We start from the raw sequence: 17,894 nt of genomic DNA on the forward strand, positions 1-17,894 counted from the left end.
GCTGTTTCATCTGCTGAGTTGTATTTGCTTTCGAGAACGTCAGTACTCTGGACACAAAACCAGCATGCTGAGCAAGAGGTAAGTCAAGTTATTTAAGAGCAGCTCTCACGTTGCATTCTTGAGCTAACAGTGTGTAGTCGGGATTCTCAGATGTCGTGCTAGCGAGCAGAGTAAGTTTCAGTGAACAGTATTGGTAATTTCATACAATTATTTTCTTCTGAGGATAGCAGTAATTTGTTTTTGTGTAAATTCCAAGTCAAACATTGCACTTCATCTCACACAACTTTCATAATGCGCTGAAGTACTGAGTTTTAGTTATATGGTTTTCATTGAGCCCACAATGAGTTTCGTTGGTCATTTAGTTAGATTCATTTTTTTTTTACTCCAAATTTTGCATTTCATGTAGATTAATGGTTTATTTCACGAAACTGTTGACATGCGCAACACGGGGCCAACCAACAGCCAGTTTCGTTCAGCAACTGAATAGGTTACCTACAGTACACGTTACGTGAGGAGACAGTTACTGAAATCAATATAATCAGTCTTATCACATACTGATATTTTTTCTATAGAAGTCTTACAAAGTGAGCCCTCATTATTAGATCCGTCATTTGACAGATTACTAAAAGCGTGCTTTCACTACGAGCCCCATCTCAGCCTAGCCGAAAGAAGGCGTGCGTCTTCTACGATAACAGTCACGTGACGCACCTCGGAGTGGGGCCACATTGGGGTCATTCCATGCCGGATTGCCTAATTTTGGAACATTTTCCTTCTCGATCATTAGGGAGTTCGATGAAATTTTATGTTAACGGTCGCACATGTCCCCAGTGAACACTGATGAAGTTTAACGTTCTTCCAAACAATATTGGCCAGGTACAGTCATTTGTTTGACTTCACGTGCGAGTTTGTGGAGAGCAAAACAAATTTTCAAAAAGCAAACTGAATGTGATCTATTTTTGCAGTTTTTACGTAAATCAAACTTGAACTGATTTAGTAGAAATTTGGAAAACGGTACGGGGACGATACTTCATACAGGAAAACCTAATGATGCTAAGTTGATGTATCCAAAATTTCAACAAGACGTAAGAAGTCAAAGTTAAAACTTTATTCTCTAACTGATTTCCCGGCTACTTTGCCTCGATTTGTGTAACATTGTTAGTTCATATTGGAAATTACACCCGCTGTTCTGCGGTGGATTAAAACATATTGTTATGAATGTGGCTGGTTGAATATACCCTATTTTTACAGTTTCACAAAAATTGACATCTTTTCGACGAATTTGTGGATTATTGAAATAGTAAGGGAATTAAATTTTGTACTCTACATCCTTGTGCTACCGAGCACGTATTCAGCGTAGTTTATTCTAAGATATATAAGAATCCGAAATTTATATTTTTTCTTGCCGTGACTTCACAACCAACTTTGGTACAAATTATATGGCATTGTTAGACCGCGTTGGATAATCAAACACATTCTGTTTTGCGATTCACATCATACTATTTCTAATGAGCCCAATTTGGAGAGTTTTATAGAAATCAGATCGAAAATACTACAGCTTTAAAATTTTTACAGAATCTTCGACTTTACGCTCAACGTATTCAGTACTGGAAAGTGGTGCTTAAATGAAACTTTGTATTTGCGAACCTTGTGTTGTTAGATTGCTACTACCCAAGTTTTACGTTCGTCGTACCTGTAGTGCCTGAGATAGGCCTACAAGGAGCCAAACATTGAAAATTTTTCGGGTGTCAATATTTTAGCCCTTTTGCCTAACATTTTCTGTCTGAATACCGCTCGTAAAATTATTTTTGCTCTAGATACAACAGCTCAAAGACGCCACAAATTCACGCACGCTCTGGACGAGGATAGCCATAGAGTCAAACAAGAGACTATATATCTCATACAGTATAAAATATACCGTCAGAGGGCAGAGAAGGTTGCTTTCATTTCGAAGCCATGGAGAACTGATCATACGAAGGCTAAGGATACGAGACCAATCAATTTGGCTTCCTTTATTTTAAAGAGATTAGAAGTACAGGTTAATGTGTATGTTAGGAAAAGAGATTTAAGTTAGGTCCCTCTACATGGAAACCAAAGTGCGTCTGAACCACGCAAATCGTACGAAGGCAGAAAAAGGCAGAAAAAGTTGCACACTTTGAGGCATTGCTCTCTCCATCTTCCTGCATATTGAGGGAGCTTTTAACAATGTTATCTTCAAATCAAGCTGCATAAGAGCATGGTACTGAGACTACCATATGCCGGTGGATTAAGACCATACTGAGTAGAAGAAAGGTATAAGCCTCCATGATGAATGAGAAAATGGTGATCATCACTATCATAGGGTGTCCACGACAAGTGTTTTCTTCCCACTCCTGTGGAACGTAGCAGAAAATGAACTGATCGGAAAGTTACATATCGGAGGATATTTTACCAAGGATACATAGACGGTTTACTCATAGTAATACTTGGCTAATTTGTTAATACTGTTCGAAGAGTGGCATAAGGTGCACTGAATATTGTGCAAAACAGGGGTGGAAAACAGGATCTAAAGGTCAGTCCCAAGAAAACTGTCGTAGTAACATTTACGAGACAGCATTCCAGTTCACGTAATGGAACCTCAAGCTTCTCGACGAAACTTTACAAGCAAAGAGGGTAGTGAAGTATCTACGGGCAACCATGGATGCGAAACTGTGATGGATCCCTCACCTCAAGAATATATGTTCCAAGGCAAAAGGTACTCGTATGGGAATTAGAAGGGCCTGTGGTAAAAACTGGTGTCCAAACTCAGGGAGTGTGTACTGAATATATACCACTGTAGTCGGACACAGGCTAACATATGGGGTTACAGAATGGTGGAATGAAGTGAACAGAGGGTGGGTGCTAAGGAGCTTGGCTTGCTTATCCATAACAGGTGGAATTAGCAGCACGCCCACTGCTTGATTGGAGGCCAAGCCGGACATGCGCATTACACGTTTGGGTTACAATGGAGGCAGCGGTGGGGACATAAATGTTGAAAAAAAGTCTAAGTAACTAGATACCCTCAAGATATCCAGAATCTACAGAAATATAATGACTATGGTAAATATAGGAATGGTTAGGGAAGTTGCAGCTGATCATGCAACACCTACATTTTTATCTACATAAATACACACCACTTCAATTTAAGGCACGTGGCGGAGGGTACCCTGTAACATTACCAGTCATGAACTTTCCTCTTCCACTCGCAAATGGAGAGAGGGGAAACAACTGTGTATATGGCTCCGTACGAGCCCTAATTGCTAGTATCTTATCTTCGTGGTCCTTACGCGCAGTGTATGTTCGCTGCAGTAGAATCGTTCTGCAGTCAACTTCAAAGGCTGGTTCTGTAAATTTTCTTAGTAGTGTTCCTCGAAAAGAATGTCACCTTCCCTCCAGGGATTGCCATTTGAGTTTCTGAAGCTTGTCCGTGACACTTGAATGTTATTCGAACCTGTTGTTGTTGTTGTTGTTGATGTTGTGGTCTACAGTCCAGAGACTGGTTTGATCCAGCTCTCCATGCTACTCCATTCTGTGCAAGGTTCTTCATCTCCTAGTACCTACTGCAACCTTCATCCTTCTGAACCTGTTTAGTGTATTCATCGCTTGATCTCTCTCTACGATTTTTACCCTCCACGCTGCCCTCCAATACTAACTTGGTGATCACTTGATGCCTCAGAATATGCCCTACCAGCCGATCCCTTCTTCCAGTCAAGTTGTGCCACAAACTTCTCTCCAGTTCTATTCAGTACCTCCTCATTAGTTATGTGATCTACCCATCTAATCTTCAGCATTCTTCTGTAGCACCACATTTCAAAAGCTTCTATTCTCTTCTTGTCCAAACTATTTATCGTCCACGTTTCACTTCCATACATGGCTACACTCCATACAAATACTTTCAGAAACGACTTCCTGACACTTAAATCTATACTCGATGTTAGCAAATTTGTCTTCTTCAGAAACGCTTTCCTTGCCATTGCCAGTCTACATTTTATATCCTCCATACTTCGACCATCATCAGTTATTTGGCTCCCCAAACAGCAAAACTCCTTTACTACTTTAAGTGTCTCATTTCCTACTCTAATTCCCTCAGCATCATCCCACTTAATTCGACTACATTCCATTATCCTCGTTTTTCTTTTGTTGATGTTCATCTTATATCCTCCTTTCAAGACACTGTCCACTCCGTTCAACTGCTCTTCCAAGTCCTTTGCTGTCTCTGACAGAATTACAATGTCGTCAGCGAACTTCAAAGTTTTTATTTCTTCTCCATGGATTTTAATTCCTACACCGAATTTTTCTTTTGTTTCCTTTACTGCTTGCTCAATATTCAGATTGAATAACGTCGGGGAGAGGCTACAACCCTGTCTCACTCCCTTCCCAACCACTGCTTCCCTTTTATGCCCCTCGACTCTTATAACTGCCATCTGGTTTCTGTACAAATTTCCTACCACAATCCTCACATGCACGTTCCATTTCACATCACCTTGAAACATTACGCGTAGATATTTAAACGATGTTACAGTGTCGAGCAGCAGTCTATTAATGCCTTATCCGAATATTACCGGTTTGTTTTCCCTACTCATCCGCAAAACTTACGATTTTTTCTACATTTAGAGCGAGTTGCCATTCATCATGTCAACCACAAATTTGATCTAAGCCATCTTGCTTCCTCCCACAGTCATTTGACTTCGTTGGCTTACTGAAGACGACAGCATCATTAGCAAACAGCCGCACATTATTGCCCACCCCGTCCACCAAATCATAGAGAATAATATCGATCCAACCACGCTTCCCTGGCGCTACGGTCGCAGGTTCGAATCCTGCCTCGGGCATGGATGTTTGTGATGTCCTTAGGTTAATTAGGTTTAAGTAGTTCTAAGTGCTGGGGGACTCATGACCTCAGCAGTTAAGTCCCATAGTGCTCAGAGCCATTTGAGCCAATCTGAACACTTCCCTGGGGCACTCCTGACGATACCCTAATGTCTGTTGAACACTCGCCGTCGAAGACAACATACTGAGCTCGATTACTTAAGAAGCCTTCGAGTCACTCATGTAACTGCGAACTTATTCCATACGCTCGTACCTTCGTTAACAGCTCCAATGGGGCACCGCGGCATCCCTAACCCGCGGTACAGGGCAACCTGAGTTTCGCACTAGAGGCGCTTTCTAAAACCATGCTGATTTGCGGTTATAAGATTTATTATATTCGAACTGAGAATCTGTTCAAGAATTCTGCAGCAAATCGATGTTAGGGGTATTGCTCTTTAATTTGGCGGGTCCGTGGTTTTGCCCTTTTTGTATAGAGGAGTCACTTGCGCTTTTCTCCGATCATCTGGGACTCTGCGCTGGCCGGCCTGGGTGGTCGAGCGGTTCTAGACGCTATAGTCTGGAACCGCGCGACCGCTACGGTCGCAGGTTCGAATCCTGCCTGGGGCATGGGTGTGTGTGATGTCCTTAGGTTAGTTAGGTTTAAGTAGTTCTAAGTTCTAGGGGACTGATGGCCTCAGAAGTTAAGTCCCATAGTGCTCAGAGCCATTTGAACCATTTGAGGAGAACTAGCGTAGATGCTTAAAGGCTCGTAGCATCTTCAGCCAGTCAAGCATCTATGAAATCTCTATCATCCCTTGCAATGATATCAAAGATCATAGTAGAATGCCACGATGCCCTTGTGAGACCAGGTGAAAACACCAGAATAAAACTGCTGTGGATCCCTGGTCACTCAGGAACAACTGGCAACGGACAAGCTGATAAGCTGGCCAAGACAGGTGTGACGATACATTTATTGCACCAGAACCTACCCTAACCATACTAACGCAACGGTAAAATCAAAACTACGTAGCTGGATCAGGAGGCAACATGTAGAATATTGATGATCCAAAAGCAAAAACTTGGCAAGTTAATGAAGCCAAAGGCAAGTTTCACGAGAAGTTCTGTAATCCCGGACTTGGACAACGTATAAGTAATGACTGGCCATGAGAACTTTGAGAAACACCAAGATACTATTACTATGGAGAAAGAAACCCCTAAGTGTAAACAGTGTGATGAGAGGGATGAAATCGCGACACACCTGAGCTTGTAATGAGAAGCGTTAGACGTCCAAAGACACAGGATATTCGTGTCATTAAGTCTTGAAGAAATAGTGTCCAATAAGGAACTACTAAAGGGTTTCCTACTACATATTTAGGCTACTGGTTAGCGTTGCTGGTATCACAGGTGGGCAACAATGGGCTTGACCACTGTTGTTTTCGTCTCCCTGTGCAAATCAAATCAATCATCAAACGCACTCAGTACAAGGACTGATCACTGCGAGGTTCATAGTATCACAGAAGAATGAAAGTATTATTTTGTTGTGAGGGCGGTCATACGACAAACGAAAGTGTGCCCTCACTATGAGAAACAGCCACTCCCACTGGAGGTTGGAGTCCTCCCTCGGGCACGGGCGTGTGTGTTGTTCTTTGAATTGGTTAGTTTAAGTTAGTTTAAATAGTGTGTAAGTCTAGGGACCGATGATCTCTGTAGTTTGTTCCCTTAAGAACGCATACACACACTCACACTGTGAGAAGTGTCATTAATGGACTGATGTCAGTGTGCTCTTGCTGCGAGTTCTGTATTTTGGCATACCAATAAAAGTGTGTCCTCACTATGTGCCAAGAAAAGAGTGCCCCCATTACAAGACACATTTAACTGTGGATTCATCACAGTGTGGCATTGTGGTGAGCGTACTGTAAGACCTTCGGTACACACACCATCAGATTATTTGACTTGTCGCTCTTACGAAGTAGGCGAATATCAGCAATATGTCTCGTGGTCTTATCGTGGAGTGTTTATCTTCTGCCATTAGGTCAGACAATAGAAATGCCTCTTGCATGCTTAGAGTAGTAGATTGACGGTGACCAACTTTAAAAAGAACTTGCTTAATTTTCACCCACATTTATTAAAATAATAAAAAGCTTAAAAATTACTTAACTTGGTTCTGGATGCTATTTACAATTGACAGTCTGAAGTTCCTTTGGTATTGGTACGTTAATCTTATTCTCACATATATCTCTGATACTTGACAAAAGTGTCTATACATTTATCTTCATGGCGATGTACAGGAATATGGTAATCTTATTGGGCCCAGACTGAAACTTGACTATAGACTGGTACAGACAAATGTAGAACTTGTACAGACTGACTAATCGGAGGTCTGTACACTCATTATAATACCACGCGTGTTCATGAATCATTGCGCGAGTGTGATCCACGAGGCGAAAAGGTGCTATGTTAGCAGCAATCTCATTGGCTGCGTTACATATTAATACGCGGATCGGCGGAAGCAGAATTTGGTCTGTCTCTATGGCAGCGCCATCTCGTAGTGCGGAGACGGACGAGCGCTGCGCCTTCGCTGTTGTGCTTAGCGGGGCGCGCTCTAGTGGGAAAGTTGTGTACACGCTGACTACGCGGAACTATGTACACAACAGCCATCACTATGAAATGCATAATATCACAGATCACAAAAGCGTTCCCTCGCAGGAATGGCCATCGTCTGACAGTCCAATGAATGTGTTCCTCACTATAAAGCCTGTCATATGATGGAACAATAAAAGTGTCCATCGCTAAGAGGCCTGTCAAATGATGGACCAATGAAATCAAACCCATTCTACAAATCGTAAGTTTTTTTAAGTTGTTCATTGTTAACTATAAAGAGTTACAAAAAATAACCTGGTCAATCAAAGTTTCAATTACTTCCTTCTTTTATTGCTTCATTGTCTTATTCCGTTTGGAGTGATGTAATAAGCGAGTACACCTCCACTGAAATGATCAGTCCCGGTCATGTTTCTGTTAATGCTCCTACCGGTTCTAGACTAACAACTGATAATAACATGAAGTTAAAGAACTATATTGCGGCATATCATACAATTGTGTAAAGAAATAGGTATAACCGAATATCAATAATAATAGTATCTCTACTACTCATTTCATAATATAAGAAAGCATCTTTCATTGTTGTGCATAGCCGGATGTTGCTTTTGAGATTAGAGAAATAATAACATATACTCGCTCTTCTAACGTAACACTAACTCTACATTTTATGAGAAAAGTCATCATCAGTATTATCAGACATTAACTACTACATTAACAGGTATTTCTCATCTGCGTCTCAGGCGGTTCTTCTTCATGCTTATGTACGTTCCGCCGTCCTCCACACCGTCCAGGATTAGAAATCTCTTCACCCTTCAACTCACCTTCCACATACCTTTCTAAGGCTCTTTTCATTCTTTTAATTACACTCAGTAGTTGTCTTGCTCTCCCACTACCCTCAGCATCTACTTATTTCTCACCATACCCATCTAACTTATTGCTTCCATCAGTCAAATACGTAAAGTATTAGTAAGATCCCGCGATCACTTTTTGTACTTTTTGTCAAAACGTTCCATCAGGATAGAAATTTTAGTTTCCGTAATAACTAGTTTCGGCTACTACCATTATTGGACTCCATTAAAACGTGAAATGACAATTGAACATTAGAAACAAACTAAACGTTGTTGTTACGGTCTTCAGTCTAAAGACTGGTTTGTACAATTCTCCAAGCTATTCTATTCCGTGCAAGCCCCTTCATCTCCAATTAACTATTACAACTTACATCCTTTTGAACCTGCTTACTGTAATCATCTCTTGGTCTCCCTTTACAGATTTTAGCCCCCACACTTCCTTTCAGTATTAAATTGATGACTCCTTGATGGTTCAAAATGCGCCTTATCAACCGATTCCTTTCTTTAGTCAAGTTACGCCACAAATTTCTTTTCTCTCCAATTCTATGCAGTACCTTCTCATTGGTTACACGACCTACCCATTTAATCTTCGTCTTTCTTTTATAGCACCACATTTCAAAAGCTCTTCTCTTATTGCCTGAGCTGCTCATCGTCTACGTTTCACTTCCATACAAGGGCAAGCTTCAGACTAGTACCTTCAGAAAAGAATTCCTGACACTTAAAGCTATATTGGATGCAAACATACTTCTCTCCTCCAGAACTGAATTTTTTGGCAATGCCAGTCTATATTTTACACTGATGAGCTAAAGTATTATGACCACCCGCTTAACAGCTTGTTTGTCCATCTTTGTAATGAAATACACCATTGATTCTGCGTATCAGAGATCAGACAGTTTGTTGATAGGATTATGGAGGTATGTGGCATTAGATGTCGACGCGAAGGTCATGTAATTCGAATAAATTACGAGCCTGTTATCTGAGTACGCGGCGATGGCACCCGATGCGGACCCAAATGGATTCCATAGGATTTACATCAGGCGAATTTGATCGGCGAAATTTCAACGTGAGTTCAGTCTTAAACTCCTCAAACCACTGAGGACAATTATATTAATGAAAGATGACACCGCCGTTGGGGAAGATATAAAGGGATGCGGGTGGTCTGCAGCTATCAGCGGGTCTTCAGTTACTACCACAGGTCCTATGCAAGCGCAGAAGAATGTCTCCCGTAGCATAATATTGATCCCACCAGCCTGCGTCCGTGGCGCGCTGGACGTTTCGAGCGCCGTTCATCTCGATGACGGCGTCTGTGAGGGCGGCCATCGACCTAGTGTAGCAAAAATGTGATTCACCAGAAGAGTCGACACGTTTACATTGATCGACGGTCGAGCCCCGATGTTTGCGTGCCCACTGCAATCGTAATATGAACACGCAGGGGTGGTCAGTTGTTCGATGGAGCCGTTTGTAGCAGCTCCAAAGGCTGATAGGGTTTTCTTCATTTTCCAACCACCTCTCTACAAAATTGTCGAAAAAATCAGAAAGCCTAGGAACATCCGTTGCCTGTGAATGTATCTCCAGCCTGCCATCACATACATCTTCAGGCCGTAGAAACGCCAGTGCAGCACACGTGCGAACTTGTTGTCTCACTTCCTCATTTTCTTTATATTCTCGAGTGAGTCCAAGAGCCTGTACTTTCCTCCAGAAAGACTTTCTCATGTAGAAATAGCGTCCATGCACTGAGAAAGTTGGTAACGTATGTATAATTGCAGAAATCGCTCCTGACTCAAAATCTACAGTCACACCTGCAGGGTTCCATTCTGGAATATTTTCCAGTACATTTCTGAAAAGTCGGATGTATGTCTCTCTTCTTTTATTTGGTAAAAATGCAAATGCAACTGGTTCGATATTAGTCTCATTTTTATTACTTCCAAAATCTGCATGAACTGTATACAGGGTGTTACAAAAAGGTACGGCCAAACTTTCAGGAAACATTTCTCACACACAAAGAAAGAAAATATGTTATGTGGACATGTGTCCGGAAACGCTTACTTTGCATGTTAGAGCTCATTTTATTACTTCTCTTCCAATCACATTAATCATGGAATGGAAACACACAGCAACAGAAGGTACCAGCGTGACTTCAAACACTTTGTTACAGGAAATGTTTAAAATGTCCTCCGTTAGCGAGGATACATGCATCCACCCTCCGTCGCATGGAATCCCTGATGCGCTGATGCAGCCCTGGAGAATGGCGTATTGTATCACAGCCGTCCACAATATGAGCATGAAGAGTCTCTACATTTGGTACCGGGATTGCGTAGACAAGAGCTTTCAAATGCCCCATAAATGAAAGTCAAGAGGGTTGAGGTCAGGAGAGCGTGGAGGCTATGCAATTGGTCCGCCTCTACCAATCCATCGGTCACCGAATATGTTGTTGAGAAGCGTACGAACACTTCGACTGAAATGTGCAGGAGCTCCATCGTGCATGAACCACATGTGTCGTACTTGTAAAGACACATGTTCTAGCAGCACAGGTAGAGCATCCCGTATGAAATCATGATAACGTGCTCCATTGAGTGTAAGTGGAAGAACATGTGGCCCAATCAAGACATCACCAACAATGCCAGCCCAAACGTTCACAGAAAATCTGTGTTGATGACGTGATTGCAAAATCGCGTGCGGATTCTCGTCAGCCCACACATGCTGATTGTGAAAATTTACTATTTGATCACGTTGGAATGAAGCCTCATCCGCAAAGAGAACATTTGCACTGAAATGAGGATTGACACATTGTTGGATGAACCATTCGCAGAAGTGTACCCGTGGAGGCCAATCAGCTGCTGATAGTGCCTGCACACGCTGTACATGCTACGGAAACAACTGGTTCTCCCGTAGCACTCTCCATACAGTGACGTGATCAACGTTACCTTGTACAGCAGCAACTTCTCTGACGCTGACATTAGGGTTATCGTCAACTGCACGAAGAATTGCCTCGTCCATTGCAGGTGTCCTCTTCCCCAGTAGCGAGTCATAGGCTGGAATGTTCCGTGCTCCCTAAGACGCCGATCAATTGCTTCGAACGTCTTCCTGTCGGGACACCTTTGTTATGGAAATTTGTCTCGATACAAACGTAAAGCGCCACGGCTATTGCCCCGTGCTAATCCATACATCAAATGGGCGTCTGCCAACTCCGCATTTGTAAACATTACACTGACTGCAAAACCACGATCGTGATGAACACTAACCTGTTGATGCTACGTACTGATGTGTTTGATGCTAGTACTGTAGAGCAATGAGTCGCATGTCAACACAAGCACCGAAGTCAACATTACCTTCCTTCAATTGGGCCAACTGGCGGTGAATCGAGGAAGTACAGTACATACTGACGAAATTAAAATGAGCTCTAACATGGAAATTAAGCGTTTTCGGACACATGTCCACATAACATCTTTTCTTTATTTGTGTGTGAGGAATGTTTCCTGAAAGTTTGGCGATACGTTTTTGTAACACCCTGTATATCTGTGAAAACTGTTTGCTACAGCACTTGAACGTGCCATCCATAAAAAAAGTCTCGTTTACTTCTTAGAGCCTCTCTCCCTGCTCTTCCACAAGAAACTATTATCCTGTCTCCTGATTTATCGTCGCTTAACAGGACACTGCTGTCATCATCCATAGTTAATAGCTCTGCTTTAAGTTCAGTCTCTTCTCTTGTCTCTGGATCCCTCTCACTTCCCTGTGACTTTGCCCGCCCTCTTCGTTGTTCGCTGCTCTGGCATTTCTGTCACAAAGTCGTACCCTCGATTATGCAAGCTACCTAACTCCTCTGAATAGATTTTAGAAATAAACGTATTTTCCTCTCGTGCCCTCTTTTTTGCCTGGTTCAGAGTCCTCTGTACTTCCAACCTTGCGTCATCCAGAGCTCCATATTGATGCTGGTGCGAAAAGAGCACTGTAGAATTCTTGGATTTAAGCTTTCCGCGGCTATGCTTCCGTGTAAGAATAACCTTCATAGCGGCAACTAGGCTTACCACGAATTGTCGTTGAAACTTCCATATCACAACTATTGAGATGGTAAGATCCAATGGCACGATGTGAAGTCTACGAAAACTAGAGCGACACTAATAGGCAGACGGGACTGTGCGGGCGGAGTTCGGCCGCGCCCAGGGAACAGGTAGAGCAAGGTGATTGGGACGGTCCGGATGCAGCTAGGGCGGGACACAATGGACGCAGGTACGAGGCAGAGGGTTGGCAGATTTCTAGTGGGGCTTGAAAACTTTTAACAAATTTACGAGTATATGCGTTGTTCAAACTCGTGCCTGTGGTGAAGAGACTGCAACAATAATAGACAAACTGTGATTTTTAGTTGAATGTGCCATCCAAGTCCTATAAACATTCTCACGCTGTGGCTGATATTTCTTTTTAAGTTTTTTGTCATTATTTTGATGACTCAACTGTTAGATTTCCAAGACATTCAAAGGTCACTGACAGATGTCAGAAAAGACAATATTACTACTACTTTCATTGGATTCTTCTTCATTTGCTCTTTCTTCAACTAATACACTATCTTCTTTTGCATAGCAGTTATGTGGAAGATTTTCTACGTTTTCTTTAAGTCCTTCAGTTTGATCAAGAACCACCTCCCTAATAGGTTCTTAATTTTTGTTAGTCTCTTCAATTTTTTGATCATCTGCAAATGCATTCTTGAACTATAATATTTTTGAGCCTTCTTTCCTGTCCTTTGGGTCGAGTGCTTCTCTGACGTAAGTTTAACAAATTTCAGCATTGAACCAGCCAACAAATAGACCTTCAAAAACCTGACGACAAATTACTTGTCCATTTATTTATTTACTTATTTTGTGCTCCGCTTGGGCAACGTCGCTGTGTATATGTTCCGAACCAAATTTCTGCATAAATGAACAGATTTTATTTTTTTTTACTTTTAGCCAGTAACGGTGGAGAATTCATACATTCGGTCTACTACGGAGCTCCATGTTCAACAGTGCGACAATTAGGTAAGTTTCTTTCTTTCTCTGTGAGGTTTGTAATGTTTTAACTCCGAAACAATTAACTGAAGTACGTAATCGTTTTCTGTTTCGTGTTTTCTGTTTCATGGCGCCAGGTGGGGACAGTGGAGAGCAGCGTCGTATACCGTACTTCGTTCGCAACTGGCCTGAGAGCGACGATCGCTGAAAATCTACCAGCCGACAGCGAGCCCACAAATGTAGATGCGCCGGAACTCGCCTGGGTCGCTGTCCCTTAACTAGTGTACATATTTTAAAGGAAAACGTTTCATTGTAACTGTATATACGTCCATCTGCCGACCCATTCACAGCATCGAACATGTTATCGTTGACTGCGGCAGAAACTTTTGTCATGTACTGTGTGTGATTTAATGAGAAGAACACAATGAAGTCGAGTCACAACATTTTTTTTTTTTTAATTGTGTGGCGAAGGAAAACTGCTCTGTTGAATTTTAAACTTTTGTTAGTAAAAGCATCACAAAAGTATTAATGAACCTCTGAAGCAGTGATCTTGCGTAAACTAAAATGTGCCTCGAATGATTTTAACGAGTTAAAAGTAATTTCAAGTTATGAAGTCACATCCTTTCAATTTTACAAAGATACTAACAAACAAGACCATGAATAATGAAACTTTTATAAGTAAAAATTTCATTAATAATAACTCGGTTTAGAAACATAAGCTGTGGAACATCATTGGAGCAAAGAGCTCAGACAGTCGATATACGGATTCACAGGTACAGTAAACTATGACGGAAAGAATTTTCTGCAACAGGTAGATGCCTCCTCCCATTAGATTAATTCCGCGCGAGCCCAGATAGAACCTTTTAACAAACAATTACGTCGCCTATATTTCTAAGTGACGTTTGCAGGAAAAAATACCTCTGAATAGTAACCACCTTGAACCACAGCAGTGAATACGCGGAGAAAGAGCACACCCAACTTCACTACATTCTGGCAACCGAGAAGGGCGTACAGCTACTTAAATACGCATTATACGAGGGCTATCCACAAAGTACATTAGGTTTTGTAATTAAAAATAAATAAAATATTGGAAATTTTTTTAATTATATACAGATGAAAGCCACACTTAAATACTACTTTTCTACATAGTTGCCATTTAAATTAAGGCACTTATAGTATCGATGGACGAGCTTGGAAATTCCTTCGTCGTAAAATTCGGCCGCCTGCGCCTTCAACCACGTGGTTACCTCTTCTTGAAGCTGTGCGGCGTCATCAAAACGCTGCATAGCCAACCACTTCTTCATTTCTGGGAATAAGTGGAAGTCGCTCAGTGCCAGGTCGGGACTGTACGGCGGATGAGGAAACAACTCCCACTTAAAAGATTCGAGAACTTCACAAGTGGCATTTGCCGTGTGGGCCCAGGCGTTGTCGTGAATCAGCAAGATCTTTGAGCCCAACTTTCCCCTGCGCTTGTTTTGTATTGCTCTTCTGAGGTTGTGCAGAGTTTGGATATACCTTTGAGAGTTTATTGTAGTGCCTCTTTCGAGGAAATCCACAAAAATCACACCTTTTCTGTACCAAAAGACAGTCGCCATCACCTTCCTTGCCGACATTGTCTGCATGCATTTCTTGGGTTTTTGGGGGGAATTTGTGTGCCCCCACCGCATTGACTGCAATTTTGTCTCGCAGTTCACATCCTTAACCCATGTTTCGTCACTAGTAACGATGCGATCGAGGAATGAGTCGCCATGTTTCTCGTAAGCGCCCAAAAACGTTAACGCTGCAGCCATTCGCTGACTTTTGTGAATCTCTGTCAAGATTTTTGGTATCCATCTTGCACAAAACTTGTGGTAACGTAGCTTTTCGGTAATGATTTCGTGCAACAAACTTCGTGAAATTTGTGGAAACTCATAGAGAGTTCCGTTATTGTGAAATTACGGATTTCACGGACCGCGGCATCGACTTTTTCGACAAGTTCGGCAGTCACTATGCTGGGTCTTCCACTTCGCTCTTCGTCGTGAACGTTAGTTCAGCCATTTTTAAATTTTATGACCCACTGACGCACTCCACCTTCAGTGATTATGTTGTCCCCATACACTTCACAAAGCTGCCGATAGATTTCTATCGGTGTACAGTTTTTTGCAGTCAGAAACCTTATTACAGCACGCACTTCACACTTCGTGGCATTTTCAATTAACACTGACATTTCAGACTGTCACAGTAACTCAACAGAGTACAGAACGAACCTCTCACTAGCACGGCAGGATGCTGACTGAGCGGCGGAATGCCATGACACCAAGATGGCCGCACTAGCCCCGCCCCTAACGGACACAAACGAAAACGTAATGTACTTTGTGGATAGCCCTCGTATGTTACCCTCCTGATTTGCCACTCCCAAAGATTTGCAATGATTCGATGTACAAATGCTGCTGAACAAAGTTGTTGTGGGAGTTCATGAATGTGTTTTTACCTGTTCAAATTCTCAGCAGTACAGACCCAAAAAATTTTTTTAAGTTCTATCATTCGCGTAGCATTTATAGATGGGCAGAATTGAGCTGCATAGAATAGATGTATGTTTGGTAAACTGATTACTCTTAATAATAATTAAAAAAAAAGAACAGATGTTCTGGTAGTTGACATTGTACCACACCTTCGAATGTGGAGTAGGCGATGAGGAAGTCAGCGAACGATGGCACCTGGAAGCTGGCCGGGATAACTGCAGCAGCATCTGTTGAGTCACCGATGCAGTTTCGGACAATGGCGCCAGGATCCCTGGTTCGACCTTTGCACGCCTGCAATAAACAGATCGTATCTCAACCATGTATCTACATCTGCATCTGTATGTATTACCTGGACAACACTGTAAAGTGGTTGACAGAGGGTACTTAGCCACAATAGAAGAAACGTTCAAGAGTGGGATTTAAGTTCAAGGAGAAAGGACATCAACGATAAGATTCGCTGATGTCAATGCTGTCCTCAATGAAAGTGAAGAAGAATTACACGATCTGCTGAATGGAATGAACAGTCTAAATGAGTCCAGAATTTGGATTGAGAGCATATCGAAGAAAGACGAAAGTAATGAGGAGTAGCAGAAATGAGAGCAGTGAGAAACTTAACATCAGGGTCGATGATCACGAAGTAGATGAAGTTAAGGAATTCTGCTACCTTGGAGCAAACTAACCCATGACGGACAGAGCAAAGAGAATATAAGAAACAGATTAGAACTGGCAAAAGGGCCATCCTGGGCAAGAAAAGACTGCTAATATCAAACAAATGTCAAAATTTCAGGAAAAAAATTCTGAAAATTTACGTTGGGAGGACGGCATTGTATGGTAGTGAAACATCGGCTGTGGGAAAATCAGAACAGAAAGGAATCGAAGCGTTTGATATGTGATGCTAGAGAAGACTGTTGAAAATTAGGTTGACTGATAATGTATGCAATATGAGGATCTGCACAGAATCGGTGAGGAGAGGAATAGATGGAAAACACTACGAGAAAGAAGAGATGACAGAGGGATAGAAAAACAATTAAAATCGCTCAAAAGAGGAAAGGCCGCTGTACCTAATGGGATACCAGTTCGATTTTACACAGAGTACGCGAAGGAACTTGCCCCCCTTCTTGCAGCGGTGTACCGTAAGTCTCTAGAAGAGCGCAGCGTTCCAAAGGATTCGAAAAGGGCACAGGTCATCCCCGTTTTGAAGAAGGGACGTGGAATAGATGTGCAGAACTATAGACCTATAACTCTAACGTCGATCAGTTGTAGATTTTTGGAACACGTATTATGTTCGAGTATAATGACTTTTCTGGAGACTAGAAATCTACTCTGTAGGAATCAGCATGGGTTTCGAAAAAGACGATCGTGTGAAACCCAGCTCGCGCTATTCGTCCAAGAGACTCAGAGGGCCATAGACACGGGTTCCCAGGTAGATGCCGTGTTTCTTGACTTCCGCAAGGCGTTCGATACAGTTCCCCACAGTCGTTTAATGAACAAAGTAAGAACATATGGACTATCAGACCAATTGTGTGATTGGATTGAAGAGTTCCTAGATAACAGAACGCAGCATGTTTTTCTCAATGGAGAGAAGACTTCCGAAGTAAGAGTGATTTCAGGTGTGCCGCAGGGGAGTGTCGTAGGACCATTGCTGTTCACAATATACATAAATGACCTTGTGGATGACATCGGAAGTTCACTGAGGCTTTTTGCGGATGATGCTGTGGTATATCGAGAGGTTGTAACAATGAAAAATTGTACTGAAATTCAGGAGGATCTGCAGCGAATTGACGCATGGTGCAGGGAATGGCAATTGAATCTCAATGTACACAAGTGTAATGTGCTACGAATACATAGAAAGAAAGATCCTTTATCATTTAGCTACAATATAGCAGGTCAACAACTGGAAGCAGTTAATTCCATAAATTATCTGAGAGTACGCATTAGGAGTGATTTAAAATGGAATGATCATATAAAGTTGATCGTCGGTAAAGCAGATGCCAGAATGAGATTCATTGGAAGAATCCTAAGGAAATGCAATCCGAAAACAAAGGAAGTTGGTTACAGTACGCTTGCTCGCCCACTGCTTGAATACTGCTCAGCAGTGTGGGATCCGTACCAGATAGTGTTGATAGAAGAGATAGAGAAGATCC

The 17,894-nt window shown here is 42.1% G+C and overlaps 1 protein-coding gene across 3 annotated transcripts in view; it reads right to left on the bottom strand.

The window, feature by feature from the left end:
- The window catches only part of LOC126417544 (caspase-1-like), a 270,319-nt gene that overhangs the window by 148,759 nt on the left and 103,666 nt on the right, over window positions 1–17,894 (bottom strand). Inside the window, exon 5 of one of the 3 annotated variants that reach the window (XM_050085126.1) lies at window positions 15,900–16,041. The exons of the other annotated variants lie outside the window; for them this stretch is intronic. Within the exon in view, the coding sequence (XP_049941083.1) occupies window positions 15,900–16,041 (142 nt within the window). The remainder of the gene's footprint in view (window positions 1–15,899; window positions 16,042–17,894) is intronic. 3 annotated transcript variants of the gene reach the window in all.

The sequence above is a fragment of the Schistocerca serialis genome, chromosome 1, assembly GCF_023864345.2.
Source record: "Schistocerca serialis cubense isolate TAMUIC-IGC-003099 chromosome 1, iqSchSeri2.2, whole genome shotgun sequence".
Lineage (NCBI taxonomy): Eukaryota > Metazoa > Arthropoda > Insecta > Orthoptera > Acrididae > Schistocerca > Schistocerca serialis.